General features: G+C 46.4%; 2 protein-coding genes across 2 annotated transcripts; both read right to left on the bottom strand.

The window, feature by feature from the left end:
* Positions 1-1,895: 1,895 nt before the first annotated feature.
* LOC120693176 (BTB/POZ domain-containing protein At3g49900-like) lies at positions 1,896-16,195 on the bottom strand. Its single transcript, XM_039976598.1, has 4 exons — positions 15,804-16,195; positions 15,546-15,618; positions 12,244-12,756; positions 1,896-3,153 (listed from the first exon to the last, which is right to left on the bottom strand). The coding sequence occupies exons 1-4, from the start codon at positions 16,028-16,030 to the stop codon at positions 2,329-2,331; spliced, it is 1,638 nt and encodes a 545-aa protein (XP_039832532.1). The 5' UTR covers positions 16,031-16,195; the 3' UTR covers positions 1,896-2,328.
* A 2,064-nt stretch (positions 16,196-18,259) lies between these two features.
* LOC120693179 lies at positions 18,260-19,278 on the bottom strand. The gene has a single exon (XM_039976599.1). The coding sequence runs from the start codon at positions 18,908-18,910 to the stop codon at positions 18,614-18,616; it is 297 nt and encodes a 98-aa protein (XP_039832533.1). The 5' UTR covers positions 18,911-19,278; the 3' UTR covers positions 18,260-18,613.
* Between the last annotated feature and the right edge of the window lie 560 nt (positions 19,279-19,838).

Here is a 19,838-nt window from a genome sequence, read left to right on the forward strand (position 1 = left end):
CGGAGGACGCCGGAGTGGGATTCGTCAAACGAGGAGGCGGTGGGCCCGCTGCCGCCCGGCAAAAATTCAGCTGATTTTGGGGGGCAACAGCTGATTTTGCAATTTCGTCATGAATTTTTCTTCTTCAAAAAAAATCGTCACGAAATTTTCAGCGTATCACGCGCTACAGTACATGATATGCCTGGACGGTTGACGGTTTGACGCTTGCGTGTATGGTCTCTCATCATTGCACATGGGTCATGGATACACCATCAACACAATGGCATCGGGGGCGGGTCTGGTTTTGATTCAAGGATATTCAGCTGAATATCCAAAATTTTTAACAAAAAAGTTTTTATATATAGTAAATAATATGTATATGTATTAAAAATAGAGAATAAGAGCATCTCTAAAACAATTTTTATATCCTAATCTCTAACTCTCTATATCCTTTAAGTGGAGGGTCATTCTAAATATTACTTCTCCTTGTATTCTTGTATCCACACGGTACTTCTCTTGTACCATACCAGATATTCTATTGTTTGAACCTTAACATATTAGGAAAATTAGGTGTATAGCCCACGCATTTGCGCGGTAGTATTGAAAATTCAAAAATTTGCATATCATTGTATCCTTACTTAAAGGTTATACTATTTTTTTACCATACATCATCCTGTTCATTATCGTAAATTATATCTTATTGTTGATTAAAACAATTCAACTATGATCTACCTATAATAACAATTTAATTTGTTGAGCTTTAATAATATTATGCAGATAATGATTTTTTATTTTTATTTTATTTTAATTGATTGTTGTTAGCTTTAATTTTTATTAATAGTATATATTTTTAACTGATACATAGCTAAATGTTAGTTTATATTTAATTTTGCATATTGGCATTGGTGGGTGATTTTTAATTAGGCACAGGGGTATTTTAGACTAATTTTTATCATAATGGCAGTGGTGGGTAATTTTTAGTTTTCTATTTTTCTCCGATTAACGTGGGAATTTCTAGGCCTTAAGAGCGAACGTGGAGGCTCCGTTTGTTGGCCAAATAATAAGATAATAGATATGACCCACGAATTTTAAGGTTGATGGTCTAAGATCCTGTTCTGAATTGGGAAGTACTTGTGATAGGGTGTGAGTTTTTATTCTCGGATCTAAGGGAGAGAGATGATTTATGGTGTCTCATGGAGAAGATCTAACATGACAAAACAGGCTTCCTAATCTTATATTCCTCTTGTGCTCAAATTGCTCACTTCACCTCTTCTAAGCCCAATCGCGACCCCTCGACCGGCACCAATCCATCCCAATTCCACTCCCCCTACCATATGGCCCGTCCTTTTCGCTTCTGGCCGATGGCAGCGAACCCTTGCAGCGCAGTGGGTGATGGCTGCCTGCGATAAGATGTGAGGGACCTGGGCGCCGGTAACAGCGCAACGCACGGTGGCGGCCAAATTTTTTTTTCATTTTTTTGAAAATGTTGAATACCCAAACCCCAAATTCGGAGGCCGCCCCTAAATGACATCATGGTGACATTGATGGAGTGGCACGGGTCATGGTATAAGAAAAAGAAGAATATTAGGGGGGAAATCATATATCTGTATGCTATGTTTTTTTTAGAATATGAGATGGGACGAGGAAAAGGGAAATACGGAGAGCCTTCTATGTGCAGCATTGTTGAATAGAGAGGTTAGAATCACAAAATTCAATTCTTAAATCAGATAGAAGGTCATTTTCGGAGCAAATTGAATAAAAATTGTTTTAACTATATGAGATGCTTGAGTATTTTGATTTGTCTTATCGGAGCTCGCTGCTAATGTTAATAACTTCAAATGTATCATTGCTGAGGAGAGAGGACTAGACCACCGACCATTGCTGAGGAAACGTAAAAACATGTACAGTAAGCAAGGTAAAACCATCCAACTAAAATGCTAGATTCATCCTTCCTGTAACCAAAGCGCATACATATACATCGATCAAAAGGTTAGGGGGAAAAAAGAAACAAAAAGAAAAATAAGACACCGCACTATTGCGTAAAACCAACATACCGAGTACCCCTCTCATTCAGTCAGCATCGACATGTTAAAAACGTGAGGCTGGTTCTTGAGCCTTGCACCCAAGAAACGTCATCTTCCATCAACAGAAACTATCAAACAAAGCTAACAAATCATCGACGATGTCATGGCCGTGTGTAAAGCAGTGGCGTGATCATTTCCCAAGGATCTCTCACGACTCCACCCCTACACGCATTTGTTGTTTGCCGTGCACGCTCGCAGCGCATCAACGACGCCGACGGCCAACACCCCCCCCCCCCCCCACCCCCCCCCCCCCTGTAACGGGCGGTCAAACGAGGGAGTGGTTTCTCCGGTGCGGCCGCCACCTCTCATCGACGCAGAGCACCTCGTCGTCGTCCATCTCCAGCTCCAGCTCAGCGGCAGCGGCGCGTTTGTCGCCGAAGCAGCGGGTGCTGGCGTCCTCGCCGCACGCAGACGGCGCGCCGGCGGCCCCTTGCCTCCTGCCGAACAGGTTCTTGAACCCGTGCACCAGCCGCGACTTGAAGCCCCTCGCGTTGCCGTCCCTGGCGGCGGCGGCGCGCCTGGGCCCGACGGGCGCGAGCTCCTCGCCGTCCCAGAGCCGGCTGCGTGGGATACGGAAGCTGGCGGACTTGCCCGGCGCGCGTTCGACCGAGGAGGCGCTGGCCGCGGCCTCGGCCTGCTGCTGCTGCTCGGAGTGGCGCAGGCGGGTGCGGAGGCTCGCGAGCTCGCGCTCGAGGGTCTCGATGCGCAGGCTGGTGCCCTGCATGGACGCGCGGATGTGCGCGGACTGGCGCAGCGCGGCGTCGCGCTGGAGGATGTCGCCGAGCGTCATGCTGGCGGCGTTCCCCGCGAGGCCGCCGCTGAAGGCGCCCGAGAGGGAAGGCTTGAGGACCGGCGCTGGCGGCGGCCCCGGCGCCGGCGCGGCGTGGTGGTGGTGGTGGTGGTGGTGGTGGCTGAGGAGCATGGAGTGGTGGGAGTGGAGCTGCTCGACGAGCATGGCCTGCACGACGAAGCGGAGCGGCAGGCGCGGGTTCTGGACCAGGTGCATGAAGAGGTGCTGCGACAGCTTGGTGCAGTTGACGTTGTAGCACAGCCTTCCCTTGTCCTCCTCTGTCAGCTCCCCCTTGTGGTTCTGCAGAAACACCGGCGCAGTTAGCAAGTTTATTTTGGCTAAACATTATGAAACACCCCAAATGCTGTAACATCCTTTGCATGCCGCCATTTGGCAACATGATCAATGAAAATCAGGTACTCTGAACTTCTTCTCGGTACCAAATACAAAATAGGAGTATACTAGCCTGTGGTGCCAACCAAACTCTGCCCTGCGATGTGTAAACTGAATAGCACTCTCATGACAATTCTAAACACATACTCAACCTAAAGGCTAAAACTTCGGATGCATAGTGCCTAGATGATTCCACTTTCTGAAGGTAGTGAGCTGCTCAGGTGTTTCTACTCCGAGCAGAGAGTCACTGTACATATCAACAGCAATGCCATTGTAGTGCTGCCGCAATTGATCAAGCATCCGGAAAATTGACTGGTAGCACGGCTAGACAAGGGGAAAGAAAAAAAATAAATAGATTAAAAGAGCAAAACGGCAGTGAAATCAAAGTTGCAACGCGGTTCATGATAAACTAGGCGTATAGCCCGCGCATTTGCGCGGCTAGTATTGAAAATTCAAAAATTTGTATGTCATTGTATTCTTACTTAAATGTTATACTATTTTTAACCATACATTATTCTGTTCATTATCGTAAATTATGTCTTATTGTTGATTAAAACAATTCAACTATGATCTACCTATAATAACAATTTGATTTGTTGAGCTTTAATAATATTATGGAGATAATTAATCTTATTTTTATTTTATTTTGATTGATTGTTGTTAGCTTTAGTTTTTATTAATAGTATATATTTGTAACTAATACATAGTCAAATGGTATTTTATATTTAATTTTTCATAATGGCATTGGTGGGTGATTTTTAATTAGTCACAGGGGTATTTTAGGCTAATTTTTATCGAAATGGCAGTGGTGGGTAATTTTTATTTTTCTATTTTTCTCCGATTAACGTGAGAATTTCTAGATCTTGAGAGCGAACGTGAAGGCTCCGTTTGTTGGACAAATAATAAGATAACTAGGCGTATAGCCCGCGTATTTGCGCGGCTAGTATTGAAAATTCAAAAATTTGAATGTCATTGTATCCTTACTTAAAGATTATACTATTTTTTACCATACATCATCCCATTCATTATCATAAATTATGTCTTATTGTTGATTAAAACAATTCAACTATGATCTACCTATAATAATAATTTAATTTGTTGAGCTTTAACAATATTATGCAGATAATTATTCTTATTTTTATTTTATTTTGATTGATTGTTGTTAGCTTTAGTTTTTATTAATAGTATATATTTGTAATTGATAAATAGCTAAATGGTATTTTATATTTAATTTTTCATAATGGCATTGGTGGGTGATTTTTAATTAGGCACATGGGGTATTTTAGGCTAATTTTTATCGTAATGGCAGTGGCGGGTAATTTTTTTTCTATTTTTCTCTGATTAATGTGGGAATTTATAGGCCTTGAGAGCGAACGTGGAGGCTTCGTTTGTTGGCCAAACAATAAGATAACTAGCGAGATGGCCCACACAAATAGCACGGGTATCTAGAATTTTATACTAAATTTTGGTGTTTTATTTTTAACCTAAAAATGAATTTATTAAAATAATTTTGTATATTGTTTCGAGATCAAAATTTCTAGGCCATACGAAGTTATAACATCAAGGGAAATTAAGGGTTAACATCACATGTTAATCAACACCATTAAATCATCATAAAATTAAGTGTTGCATTGTAACACCCCAGTGTTAATCGCGATGCTAATCATGTGCTTAACCTCTAATTATGGGCTTAAGCTCATCATTAGTGTTAATCGAGTTCGTGTGGTAAAACATTGTTTAGTTGTGTTCGATCCTGTTTTTCTCCTTGATTCGAGCCTCGAATCAACTTGTGCCCAAAACAAAGTTGTAGATCATCTTGTCCTCTACAACTTATATGTTAGTCAAATTATGTTCCCATATGAAATTTGGAGTTTTGGATGGTCAAAGTTGGGTCAAAATTCATAGAAACTTCACTGTGCTTCCTCTGTTCTTTCACTGTGCGCTCACCGCGTCGCACCGGCGTTGGCCGCCGACGAGCCCTCCATGCGTCGCGCCGACGAACCTCGCCCGTCGTGCTTATACGCCAGGCCTTATCCGCATGGAGCCGTGTCCGTTTTCCCCTCCCTTTCTCCTTCCTCGCGCGCGGGTCGAGCCGAGCCCGAGCTGGCTGCCGCCGGCGTCCCCGCCGGCCAACCTCGCCACCCCCGCTCGATTCTCCGCGCCCCAAGCCGCGCGACCTCGCCCCGAAGCTCCTCCGTCCCTCCACGAACTTGGCCGCGCCCACACCCGGCCGAAATCGGGCCCTAGACCGCCGGCCGCCATTGCCCCTTCACCGGAGCTCCGCCTCCACCGTCGAACTCCCCTCTCCGGCCTCCTTCCGCCCAAATCAAGCCCATGGTGAGCTTCCTCGCGCTCTACTCTACCTCCCTGAACCCTTCCCCTTCCGTTTCCGGCGACACCGCCGCCGCAGCGCCGCCGCGCCGCCGTGTGCGCCTTGCTGCGCCGCCGGCGCACGCCGCGCGCCGCCCCCGCGCGAGCCTGCTCGCCACCGCCGCGCGCCCCGAGGCCGCCGAGCCTCCCTCGCCGTCGCACCGCCCCATCCCGCGGTCGTCCTGCTCCGCCGCGGCCGGAACGGTCCGGCCGCCGCCGCGAGCTGCCGCCGCCACGCCAACGCCGCCACATGGCTCCGCCCTGGGCTGCCCCCACGTGCGCCCCTGCGCGGCTGCGGGTGCGCTGGCCCCTGCGCGTGGGCCCGCCTGCGCTACCCCGCCGGCCGGCCGGCCCATGGCCGCCGCGCTCGCGCAGGCGCAGGCGCCGTGCGTGGCGGGGCAGGGCAGGCAGAGCAGGGGAGCGCCCTCCCTCCCCTTTGCTCTCTCTGTTCCACCGCCAAGTGGGGCCCACGGGTCAGGAGATTAAAGGTGGTTTTATTCTTTTTATTGAATTCAGCTGAAAGCTTTGATAATGTGTAACAAATTGCAGAAAAATCATAAAAATACAAACTAAATTTTGTTAGTTTTCTTAAACCAAGATCTTCACAGGAAAAATACTTGTGCTTGTGAAATGTCACTTTTATTCTGCTAAAAATTTGGTTTGTGTTTAATCTAGGTTATTTAATACCAATTGATCTATTGCTCTAAAATTTATGAAATTTGCGCAGTGGCTTACTCCTTGCATGTGTAATCCACTGTAAAAATTTCATGTGCTGGTGTTGTACACTTTTATGTAAATCTATTTATGTTTAGTTACCTTGCTAGAGTTAAATAAATATTTTTCGGTCATCAATAAATGTTGGAAAATTTATGTGGCATGCTTTATCAAAATCATGTTATTCTGATAAATTCTTGTTGCTAGATCATATCTGCAAGTCAAGTCCTTGCTTTTATTTTGTTCCTAGCTAGGCTCTTTTCTTTTATAATTGTTGTAATTAATTCTTCATGCATGTGTTTTTGCAACAAAACAAGCCCTGGTTAGTTTGATCCATGTTGCTCTAGGGTTGTATTTAATCCTCCGAAGCAAGATTAGTAGTTGTTGTTTGGAGGAAACACTTCAGGCTAAAAGGCATTAGAATCAAAGCATGTACGTCAGTTCTAAACCATTTCCGTCGTAACCCTAGTGACGCTTTTGGAGTTTGGTCCATACTTTTATTTGTGTGTAGTGCATTGCATCATTTCATGAGTCTCATGTATGGCATATTTTTGATCGTATAGATGCGGAAACCGAAGTCGCCTGCGAGCTGATTGCCGATCCGATCCAGGAGCCTTCCGCAGAAGAACCGCAACCAGGAGAAGTCGTTGATCAAGCTCCCGAAGAAGCCACTAACCCTGCTGACTTGCAAGGCAAGCCCCGGAGCATATCCCTTATTTTAAATTACTCCATGTTATATTTAAAGTATTGTGCATTTACGTTCAAGGAATTGATTGGAACCATAGATGCATAATCTTGATTAACCTGTGTCCTTACTAGTGTAGTTATCGCTAGCACCGCTATGCTTAAGTAAACTCGGTAGAAGACGGGTGATTTCCTGTCACCCGCGAGATATAGGGTTGTTACTTCAAGCAGTGTTATGAGAAATAATGCAATGAGAAGGGAATTGGAGACCGGGCGGAGGGAAAAGTTGGGCATGATTATTGATTAAGGAAAGTTGAGTCTCCGCCTGTGTCGATTGAGGACCGTTCCGTTGTTGGCCCTTTGACTGAGGATTGAACAGTACTAACTGCATGCCGAGAGTAGGAGGTAGTCGAAACCGGTAAGCTAATTACCTAAATTGTGTTGGAATCTGAGTCTCGACCTACGGTGCTGGGTAGGGATGACGGATGGTGAAGTGGCCCACGGGTTCACCGGGTGTTCGCACGTGCGGGGCTCATCATCCGGGTGCTGGCGGGCTTGATTCAGGCTTCAGGGTAATCGTGGGAACAGTTGCTCGGTGTGACCCGCTGGGGTCACACTTGGCGTGTGAGTTAGGTCCACCTTGCAAGGTTAAATCGGATTGATTCGCCGTGACTCGCAGATATGAGAGCCTTGGTCAATGCGTCGCATCGTAGTAAGGATTGAAAGGACAGAAAGAGAAAAGATGGTTTTATGCGGATGTTCTTGAAAAGATAATATGATTAACCATGTATGCTCTAGAGAACTAGGCAAACCTAGTTTCTAGCTATCAACACAATTGGAGCTAAAATATTGAAAGTAAGGATCCAGTATTAGTAGCTTTTCAGCAAAATAACTCCAGAGCCAAAGAGCTGTGCATGTCTAGATAATGGGCTAAGTATACCCATAGACGGGTAAGCCTTGCTGAGTATTAGAGTACTCAGGGTTTGGTTGTAACCCTTCTGAGCAGGCTGTATTCCGGAAGACTTCGAGGAAATCGGTGCATCCTGAATTGGTCAGCCTCTTCCTCCAGGTTGGACGGTCGAGTGGGTTCCGTCTTCTCCGTGAAGTGCAAGCAGGTGAGCCTCACATCAGTGGGCAAGATGTGAAGCTCTTCCTTGTCATCGACGTTATATACCGTAATGTATTTTGAAGTTTGTTTCAAACTGATCGTATTTTCCGCTGCGTTTGAACTCTGTATACGTAATGTAACCCTGGCTTGTAAAACTTTATTATAAATTAATTTGGAGACTTTTGTTTAACTCTGGTTGTAAGTTAAGTTTGAAAACTTTTGTTACTTATAATCACCTGTGCTCGTCTTTTGGCGAGAGTTCCCGTGTAATCGATCCTGGTTATAGCATGCAGTCTGGGTGTATTGGTGAAGTGCAGTATCGGAGAATTAAGTTAAATGGATAATTAGTGCACTTGATCGGTATTATTTGGACTGTTCTGTGACATGCATGTTCTTTTATTTTTTCAACAAATGTAGTAATTCTAAACCTGTTTAATATTTAAAATTTTTGTATTTATTTGCTGTGCTCAAGGAAGGTCTGATCCGCATACTCTATATTTGAAATATTTTATGGCCTAAATTCAAACGATCAACAGATTTATTTGTAGTTCATATATTTTTAATTTTAAGATCTAATCAACCTAGATATTTTCTCATAGATCAATTGATTAGTTCATATTGATCGAAGTGTTAATAAGCATTTGAGTAAAAAACATAGATATTGTAGGATATTAAATATTTGAGGAAATGACTTATCCAATGATAGATTAAATATCCTAATCTATCAAAATAAAAAAAATTATGATGTAGTTTTCTAAGATGTGTTATGATGTGTCATCTTGTAAAATTTCAGCTTAAGACTCCACCTATGCATGGAGAAATGAAAAAGACAAATTATATTAGGGGATAATTTGAACCAAATTGCATATATAGTTTGGGCGGTGAAATTAATCAAACAATAGTTTAGGGGGTTATCCAAACTTGGGCTATAGTTCAAAAGAGTAATTTATACTTTTTCCTTGTCTAAATAGCGTATAGTCCACGCTCGCAACTCTCGTGTGCAAAGCATCCCCTATAATTATCCTCTCACATCCCCTTCTACTATAGCTCACCGAGATCCCATCGATTCTGGCCTTCTTCTGCTATATTATATGTATGGATGCTCGGCGGCCGCGCCGCCGCTCTCCTGCAATTGTGGCTTGCCATGGTGGTTGCATGGAGAGCTTGAATAAAAGTCCCTTCCCTCCCTCTTCTTCTTCCTTTTGCTCCGCCTAACCAAAAATCTCATCCCCCTTCCTCCATTTCCACCACCTCATGGCTCAGCTGTTCCTCTTCCTCCCCGTTCCTCTTTTCTCCCTCTTTTCTCTTGCTTCTAGGTTTCTACCAAGATTTTCTCATTTTAGTTTCGGTTTTGGTTAGAATCATAGTAGATCTGCTTGCTTGTGCTATGGATTTGCTTTTGTGCTTCACGTGAGTGAATCTGTATGGTCTTATTTGCTGATTTTTATTGTGTCTTTGGTTTGCTTCTCCCCTTCCCCCACCGCCTTTTATATTGAAGCAGTTGTGAGCTTCTTCTCTTTAGGTCCTCGTGGGTCTATGTCGTTGGTTGTGTTGCAGGCCTTCTCCCGAATTTGAGGACATTAAATTTTCACCCATTGGCGCCTCTTTCATCTACGTCCTTGGGTCTTCATTAATGTCGACTGGAGAGGCTTCTCTACCATAGCTCGAAACATTATTATTGGGTCCCTTTGGACACTGGCACCCTTGATGGTCTGCGCCGGCGAGCTTTACGAAGGTGACAACGGTGTTTTGCAGTTTGCCCGTAGATTCCTATGGATTCTCGCTTATGCGATGTGTAGAGATGTTTGTGTGTCTGGCCATTTGGATCCGGTTTGTAATTGACTCCTCTTTGAAGGATTTTTCTATAATAGTGTCGCTTCTATAATATATGTTATAAGGTTGTTTCAAAAAAAATACACAGTGCAATTGGTTCACATCTTCATCCTTTTATTGTCACTGCTTGATGAGGTTGGGGCCGAACATATCCGATGTGAACCAACTGCACTGTGCATTTTATTTTGAGATCACAGATGCAAATCAACAGCTCATCGCAAATATTTTAGGCATGACTTTGAAGATCACAGATGCTACCCTCGATCAGCTCCTACATTTTTCATACCGATCCATAGCTGCATAGCATCATTGTGACTCTCAACCGCATCTTGCCCATTTTGTATTGTCAAAGGGACTATTGTGCCCTTCTTTTTTATGTTACCGGACCTACTAATTCTTTCATCTTCATGAAATGGCCCGTTGGTTTCTTGGTCAAAAATGCCGATGGATTCGACATCAACCTAACTGGCTTCCTCTATGTTGTGGTCAACTCCTCTCCTAATAAAGCAACCACTGCTTCTTTCAGACTAGATCAAGAACTGATCTGTCTCACACTATGCACTACCTAACACGAAGCTTTTGGTCACCACCGAGTGCAGGAAGGATGTGGCCAATGTTCTTGTCCTCACCTCCTTAGTCCACTGACGAAGATGTCGTCAGTCATCGTCCAAGCGAGCTAGCAGTTAGTTGCTTTTCGCAGTGGTGGCCGAGGCGTCGGTGTAAAGGTCCCGCCCATTGCATATGTTCTTTTTGACTAGTTTATATCATTAGATCTTCAAAAAATCCAATCATATAAATCTTTTTCTTTTTTAGATTAACGTGATAATTTTTAGACGCTCTCAACGAACGTGGTGGTTTCTTTTAACATTCCTACCATGCATGGAAGCTGATTGTCCTCTGCAGCTCTACTACCGGCTCACTGCTCGCGCTCCTCCGTGTTAATGATATGTTACGGGCAGCAGCAGCGCCAGAATGCATCTAGCTAGATGGCCGTTTGCATGAAGATGGGTGAGCACAAAAGTTTCTTTTGGTTTTATATCAATGTGTCGTTTCATGATTTTTTTTTGGATGGGCTTATTCTTCCTTTTATTTATTCCCTCAATTATGGATCTTACGGATGGCAAATCATGATCAAGTCCTAGTACCGGTAGACCTTTCTCAAAACAATGGAGTCCCGCGTCCGACTCTAATAGGAAATACAAAGTTTTTAATCCAATGTGGATGTTTTTGTGATATGAAAATATTTATATGATATGAATTCTTTAGAATAATTTAGACAATTATATCTTCATAAAATTCAAATTCTTCTCTTTGCTAGATTAACGTAGGAATTTCTAGACCCTCTCAGTGAATGGGGTGGACATGTACCAGTTTACTTTGATAACTTTGATAGTTGGGATTGATGCCGGTGACTATTGTATCAAATGAAAGCTCTATTTTAATCTGAAATAAATTATTTTGGTGAAGGTGTTAGGTGCACGGAATTGTAATTGCTAATGTAGATTTTTATAAAGGGAATCAATCAATGTAAGAAATAAGACATAAGAAAGTAAAATAGTTACCTACATTCTTCCGTAGTTGATTGTGTTTCGATCCTGGTTCTCTTTTTTTTTTTAACCTTTGATGAGAAGGATGTGTATGTCGGGGATTGAATATTGGGAGGATGTACAACATGAATTTGAGGTGTTATAGAGGTTACGATAGTAGTACTTGAATCCGATTCAAATTCTATATTTATTACTTTACCGTATATTGATTTCCTTATGATTGACAGGGTCGGTCTAGGACCTGAGCAAAAGCTTTGATGGACGTGAGAATATACTAAAACAATGGAGTCCGACTCTAATAATAATAGGAAATATGAAAATCTTATCCAATATAGATTTTTATTTGATATGAATTTTTTATATGATATGAATTCTTAGAATAATATAGACTATTAGATCTTCATAAAATCCAACGGTGCAAATTCTTTTTTTCTGATTAACGTGGGAATTTCTAGACCCTTTAATACTAATGTATTAAGATAATAGATAGAAGATTGGCGAAGACAGCCGTTTGAACTTGTAAAATGGCAAAAACTAGACGTGTGAGCGTGACTGGGTGTCGCTATCCTTCCACTGTCAGTGTACTTACTGCAACTAGAGTTGCTCCGCTCGTGGTAATTAGTGTGTTCAACCGCATCCACCGCTGATATTTTGTGAATTCATTCACAGACGAGCTCCACCGGCGTGTGGGAATCGAACAAACCGAACAGAACAGAAACAAAATTCGTTTCACGCACGTACCTCCAGGTAGTAATCCACCACGGTGTACATGAGGTCGTGGTCGTGCGCGAACCGCGCGCGCATGGCCTCCACGGCCACCAGGAACTCCTCCACGGGGAGCGCGGCCACGTCGTCGAGCCACCTCCCGCCGTAGCCGCCGGACGCCGCGAACACCTCCAGGCACCGGGCGAGCAGGTCCGCGGCGGGCCCGGCCGCGTCGCCGCCCAGGAAAGCCGCGCACGACCGCAGCACCTCCGCGGCGCGGCCGTGGTCCGTGGCCACCTCCTGGAAGAAGTAGTCCTCCGCGGCGCGGGCCAGGCCCCGGCCCGCGCTCAGCTCCAGCCAGCCCGTCGCCACCCACACCGCCGCGAGGCTCGCCGGGAACAGCTCCGCCGCCGCCTCGTCGGAGCCGTAGCAGGACGCGACGGCGTGGACGAACGCGTCGAACGTGAGGCCCGATGGCAGGGCGACGGCGACGTCGCTGGAATCCGACAGCAGCCGCTTCAGGTAGCTGCTCTGAGACGTGATCACTTCCTGGGAACAATGAAAAGTCAAAATCATGCAAAATTCGACTGGAAAACGATCAGTAGGCCCCCGGTTTGCAACGCGTAAAGAATTGAGCTGTTCGCTGTAAAAATCCACAATTTCCGAAACATGATCATTTCTCGTCAATCTCTCGTCACTCACAACGAAGACAAGAATAATGAGTGTACTATCCGTACGGCAGGTACCGGCAGATTTTAGGCCCTGTTTAATCCGACTCCGTAAACCCCGTAAAAAAACATTACATCGAATGTTTCGACACATGCATGTAGTACTAAATGAAAATCTATTTATAAAACTTTTTGCATGGATGGATTGTAAATCGCGAGACGAATTTAATGAGCCTACTTAATTCATGATTTGCAACAGTGATGCTACAGTACTCATCCGCTAATTATTGATTAATCATGGATTAATTAGCATCATTAGATTCGTCTAGCAATTTACAACTCATTTGTGCAAAAAGTTTTATAAATAGACTTTATTTAGTACTTCAAATTAATAAGATTCCTTTAAAAAAATTTTGCAACGAAACTAAACACGGCCTTAGCTTCGTGTGTAAGCTAAAGTCGCTGCAATCAGGATGGGGCTCGATTATATGATCTGGCGAATGATTAGCTTACCTGAGCCCACAAGATAGTAAGGCTAAAATGTTGCAGGGCCAGTGAGTTGGATCTTGATTATGTGGCAGACTGGCAGTGCACATGACAATTTGGAATATTTGGCAAGGTTGTAGTATTGGCACGCAACTTACTGATTGGCCGTGGCCCTTGCCAAGCTACTGAAACAACTGGTCACTAAACTCGAATCATCATCTCGCTCTTCTGCTGGAGCTCTTCTCGCCCTTGCCAAGCTACTGAAACAACTGGTCACCAAAATACAGACATTTTGAAACGATCTTCTGTTGTCAGACAGACAGGCATGAATGCGCTGTGGCCATTGGCCAACGGCCAGTACTTTCGTACGCGTACGCCGACACTACGGTCTGGTCCCAATTCAACACGATCGCCGGCATTCGAAATCCCGGCAACATCACCTGTGCATCGACCTAGAATTTAGGCCGTGTTTAGTTGTCAGACAGACAAACTGTAGCATTACTGTTGCAAATTATGAATTAAGTAGGCTCATTAGATTCGTCTTGCGATTTACAGCACATCCATGTCAAAAAATTTGTAAATAGACTTCATTTAGTACTCTATGCATGTGTCAAAACATTCGATGTGACGTTTTTTTTGTATTTACGGAGTTTACGGATAAAGATCTAAACAGGGCCTTAAGGCCCAAACTGACATGCACATGCCACGGAGATGGAGGGACCGAATTCCAAATCGCTGGATCTCCATCTACTTCACTTCCCTTTTAAATTTTCATTTCGAATCACCAAAGCAACATCCAGAATTCAGAAATGAGGTTACTCTAAGAGAATGCAGCCCTTGAAAACTCCATGGCCATATGCTGATAGGCCTGCTCTAGTAATTTGCCCAGGCAGTAATTCCAGTGTGGTTATGGACTGACGAGTACAGAAAGAGTAGATTGAAAGTTACGACTCCTCTCGCGTGGATGAGTTCTTGCAGGCTAGAAACATGGGCTTGCAATTTTATAGTCGGGTAACCAAGTTCTAAAAAGCGAATGTAATTTGCTATAAATTTCACAATGGGAAAAGAATGCACGAGATATCTCATATCTATACTGCTACATAAGTCATAACCAATGAGAAGACATTGTTACTATTCCGGATCTTAGAGCATCTCCAAAAACTCTTATATTTTGGGTGAGTTATCTAAAAAAAGAAAAAGAAGACAAAAAACTCATATCCAATAGATTCTCTATCTATCTCGTTTTCTATCCAAAGGGTGCCGTTGTCTATTTTTGCCTAGCGCTGAGTGCTAGCCATCCCATTTTAGATTTTGGACAAGGTGTTGGATTTATCCTTTTTTCGCTAGCTATTTCATTTTACATAATAACTATATTAGAATTTTAATTACCTATAGATACAAGAGTTTTTGGAGATGCTACAATGCTGAAACAATACTCAAGTTTGACGGACTGACGGTTTCAGAAAGAGTAGACTGAAAGTTACGGCTCCTCCCGCGCTGATGCGCCAACCAAGGCGGGGACGACGCAATGGTGGTAAATGAATGAGCTACAGGTGCGTCATCAATTATTGCCTCTTCGGACGCCATTGTTGGGAGCTGTTCCTCGTGGGGCAGAGACGGGAGAAGAGGATCTGCGGCCATTCATCATGGCTCGAAATTGGGAATTGGTAGCTGCAGCTTGCGCCCAACGAATTCACGTGCAGTGCAGGTGCATCCGGCAAGAGAAGAGAGAGAGGATGAGCCAGCCAGGTCGTGCCAGAAACAGAGGCGGCAGAGGCCGCGGTGAATCTACGGCAACTGGGCACTGTCCTGACAGTGTGCTGCTATGGGTGAGGTTTCATGGGTTGCCGTTTCGGTGTATGCGTCCAGCCGGGCACGCGAGTTAACTCGCCATGGATGATAAATTCTTGTTTGCAACGGAAGGGATACAGCTGCGGTGTACGATCTATCTTAAAGACGGGGACGAAAAAACTACTGGAACCACTAATGCACAGTACGGGAGGAGCCGGTTCCGTTATCATGCTTGAAAAACTTCGATCGGGACGGCAGTACAGCAGAAAACTTTGAACTTCAAATAAAAATATTTTCAGCAAAGAAAGGGGGAAAAATATCTGAACTCAGCTATCACCACCGATGTTAAGAGAAGATTCAGCAGAGAAAAGATTGAGGAATCGAGGGTGTTACCCTGTGCAGGGGGAGGCCATGCTCCTGGACTCGAACGATCACGTCCGGCTTGCGCGATCCGTTGGCCCGCAACCTGCATGGATCCATCAGCATCAAGGAGGGCGATCGGTCAGTCAGTCTGGTTCGACAGTCCCCGGCGGAGCAAAATTCACCGCTCCAACTCCAATCCCGTCCGGAATCCAAGCGCCGGACGCATGCACGCACGCGCGAGTCGAATCGGATCGCGCTTGAGCACGAGCTACACGCGGTGGCACGTACCACGCTTGCACGGCGCGCCTGAGCGCCGGCGGCAGGGAGGGGTGCGCCGCTGCGGCGGCGTCCTCCTCCTCCACCTCCGGGGAGCACGAGCGCGAGGTGGCCGCCGAGGACGACATGGTGGGCGAGTCGAAGCGCTCCTCCTCCTCTTCGTCCTCCTCCGCCTCGTGGTCGTCCTCGTAGATGGTGTCGACGACGCCGAGCTCCTGCCACCCCCGGCTCATCTCCATGCCGCTCTCCCTCTCTCCGGATGCTGGAGCGGCTGCGCTTGTGGTAGTAGGGCAGGGGGACTGGGGGAGTCGCAGCAGTACCCGGCGATGCCGTCAGGGGGGTCGGCGTCGGGGGTGTTAAATCGGGGCGGCAATGAATGCGGGCATGTGGAGGGTAAATGCGGTGGCACCCCGCGGCCGGCCCGCCTCCCTCCTCCGATCCCTCCCTCCCTGAGTCCCCTGTCCTGGAGCAGGGGACGCCGCTGGTGGTGCCCGATAGCTCGCGTGTTTTCAACCTCGGCTCTGATGGTGAGGGGACAGCATCGGGTGCCCTCGCGTAATGGATGTCTCGGGTTCAAAACTTTCGTGGACGGAACACCTAGATTCCGTTCCGTTCCATATGAATCCTCCTCCGTGCGAGAAAAAAAAACATCAGAATTTTGATTTTTGACAACATGCATTGTTTTTTTTAAGCATTGTGGATGTTCAATCTCGCTGGGCTTTAAAAGGTTTCATGTGAAATCTCCGTGACAGTCCACGCCTTGCAATCTGGCAGATAACGTTAGGTCGTTAGCATAGAAATGCCATTAAGAGATGTTGTCCTAACTTTGGATGAGACGATCTCCTGGCTCTGGTATCTGTTGAATGCTGACTGTGACAGTACACAGTAGTACAGATTCAAATCTCTCAAAAAAAATTCTTACAAACAAAATGCTATTCCATTAATGCGCATGGGGGCCGGATTGAAGAAAGCAATTAGTTTGCCATCAAATCTCGCTTCCTAGGCGGAACGGAAGCTTCCGTTTAATTTGAGGTTACGGAGAGAGTAGTACTAATTCCACTGTCACGGGCCTCCGTTTCGCACCAAAACTGATCACATGGCTTTGTCCGCACCCGTCCCGTAAATTAAAGGCCGGGCATCAAAAGTTCAAAACGGTTGCCGTAGAACTACGTTTTGGGCCGGCGGCTAGGGTGCTCAGGAAGTAAAAGGGCACCGTGCATCTAGATTCGTGCCAGACGAGCTGTCCTTTGGCATCTACTAACAGGCGCGCGCTTGCCCTTGCTCGGTGGTACACTGGTACGTGTTCGCGCGAGGAATGGCGGTCGCACGCGCGGCGTGCGGCGATCCTGCGTGTTCGTGCGCGGCGCTCTACTTCCGTCCGGTCCGACGACGGCCGCAGTAACTGGCGTTGACTTTCCACAACTGTTCGTGCGCGTACGTACGTGTTCTACGGCAGCCGTTGGATCGCACACGATGGGCGGCTGAGGATTCAGATCAAAGAAGGTGCCTCAGTGGTGCAGTGGCTGTACGCGCTGGATAACGTCGTCAGCACGGCAGCATTCTAATGACGCTGTGTTCAGGGTCAGGCCGTCAGGGATCTCGAAGCCATTCTTGAAAGGGGAAGAAAATAGCTACCATTTTTTCCTTTTTTTAAAAAAATAAAAAAGGGTCAACGAGGAACATGGCGGTAAGTTCGTTACGCACCCTGTGTGGGTGTGGCCTTGGCAGTCTGGATTCTGGAAAGAACATTGCAACTGTTGCCAAGTCTTCCATGAAGAAGAAGTTGTGCTGCTGCGCTCCTGCACCTGCACGTCCCTGACGCAAAGAAGCGCGCGCGTACATCCTCTGATATGAAGCGATCATGGAGTCGATCGCCTGCGACGCTGCGAGGACATGATGGGGAGGAGTAAATGTCAAGCGAGGACCCAGTGCAGTAGAGCCATAAAAAGCCATGAGGTTTGCGACTGCCGATCCGGGTGGCAGTTCCTGTGGCGCTCTAGCGGTCCAGCCATAGCCTGACCCTGGAACAGTAACATGCAGCAGATTACTCGCTCTTCAGTCTTGATTTTAAAGAAAACGGTCCTGTTTGAGTCAGTAATTTTGTTTGCACTGATTTCTTCTGCACTGTACTTACAAGAAAAATCAACAAGGAATTTCGTTTGCTTTAAAATTTAACAAGGAATTTCGTTTGCACTTTACTTGCATGGAATGAACACTGCCAGTGTTCAGATAACTTTTTTGAATTTTCGACAGCGATATGGGGAAGCTCGGATTGCAGAGTCGCAGCAGAGGATGAGCAAGGGCGATATCAGCGATCAACACCCACTCCTTGCCCGTGTCAAAATTCGCCCATCTAGAAACTATCCAAATTTTCCTGACTTGTTAGCGTGAGCTTATCATACACCGATTGATGATATACATGCGTACGTCATCAGTTTGAGAGTGTTTGACCTCTGGGGTTTCGGGGGTTTTTTCACCATTCTTTTATTCATTTCAGACATGAATAGAATACACAAGTCAAAAAGATCGGATATATATATATATATAGACACACACACACACATTTCGTTTTTTCCCCCTTCGGAACAGCAACACAAAGACAGGTTTGTCCTTGAGCTTACGAGAATGCGAGCCGTGAGCGCCTTGTTACGCTCACGAGCTGAGCTTTCTCTTCTTTGATTATTACACTGATGCATGGCTAAGAACGAATTAAACAGAACAAATTGTAGATAACTACTCCCCCAACATGCTGCATCGCTGATGCTCCTGCGTCCTCCAAAGTTCAGAGGCAGCAAGCACGCACGCAACCTTGCCACCGTCCCTCATTTCCGGCGATAGGCTGACCCCGCGACGACGGCCGCCGGCCTGCCGCGCTCCTCGCTGCGACGCACGGCCGTCGTCTCCACGTAGTCCGACCGCGCGCGGCGGTGCAGAGTGCCGGACGCCCTGTCGACGACGCTCGCCGCGGCTGCGGCGTCGGGCAGCTCCGAGTAGTCGATGAGGTGCCTCCTGCTGCCCCCGCCGCGGGAGCTGCCGCCGTCCGACGAGACGGAGCGGTAGCCGCTCCGCTCCTGGCTCCTCCTGAACGTGTCGATCACGAACGGGATCAGTCCCTCCATTGGTGCTGGGTGTTCCAAGCTTCTTTTTTTCTCTCACGCCAAGTGGTTCTCGCAATCTCGCCCTTGCTTGCGTTGCTTGATTGCTTCGTGCCGTGCCAAGGACCGGGGCCGTGCGCTTTTATACAGGCGGGTTGGAGCCTTCCCGGCATGGACCTGGGCGCGTGAATTTGACTGGCCGGGGCTCGGAAATTTCGCCGGCCGGCTGCCCTCCTGCCTGCCCGGCCTCCTGCTGGAATCCATTTCGTCACATGGTCAGCTGGGCATCCCGGTCTGTCTCGTCTCGGATAAGTTCGCCCGGCATGATGGCGGCGTTGATGTTGCCGTGCGAAACAGTGGGCGATCAGGGGATCTTCTCCTGCAAGGGTTGCGTGCACACGCAACCGATCGAAGAAGCACCACTGTTTTGACCTCACCTTCTCCGCTTGGAAAGGTGTGGCCTCGTCAGCAGACAGCGGATAGTATCATTTGTCTATCTTGGACCGACTTAAGATTCTGTTAGTAGCACTACTCACCATACGTTCCACGTCATAAAGCTGATGCTCGCCTGATCACGGCTCAGAGCAGCCGTTGCCGTCGGTGTTCATCTGAGCAGGTCCGGCAATGTGAGTTCAACTTTTATGCTGATTCAAAACAGAAGTTTAAACTTAATGAACTGAAGCGTTCTACAAGTTCAGTTCTCTAAATCCATTCTATCCTGAATTGAAAACAAATTAGAATGGAAAAGGGAACGTGATTTCGGATGAACACGTTGATCATGTGCTCGGTCGCTCGGATAAGCTTCTACCTGCCTGGGCACGAGTCCCATTTTTCTGACGTCAGTCACAAGCTAACAGCGGCTTGGATACCTGCTCATTGACCAACCTTTCATGGTTGTCGGCTGCTTTTTGCGTCAATGCTACAGACAACAACCTGACCACGCAACCGCCCG

This window comes from Panicum virgatum, chromosome 2K (genome assembly GCF_016808335.1).
Source record: "Panicum virgatum strain AP13 chromosome 2K, P.virgatum_v5, whole genome shotgun sequence".
NCBI lineage: Eukaryota > Viridiplantae > Streptophyta > Magnoliopsida > Poales > Poaceae > Panicum > Panicum virgatum.

Coding starts and splice junctions, on each gene's coding strand:
- LOC120693176 (XM_039976598.1), bottom strand. CDS start 16,030: ATGGAGATGAGCCGGGGGTGGCAGGAGCTCGGCGTCGTCGACACCATC. Junction 12,757..15,545: donor ATGGCCTCCCCCTGCACAGG/GTAACACCCTCG, acceptor CATTGTTCCCAG/GAAGTGATCACGTCTCAGAG. Junction 3,154..12,243: donor TGGTGGATTACTACCTGGAG/GTACGTGCGTGA, acceptor GTGTTTCTGCAG/AACCACAAGGGGGAGCTGAC.
- LOC120693179 (XM_039976599.1), bottom strand. CDS start 18,910: ATGGAGGGACTGATCCCGTTCGTGATCGACACGTTCAGGAGGAGCCAG.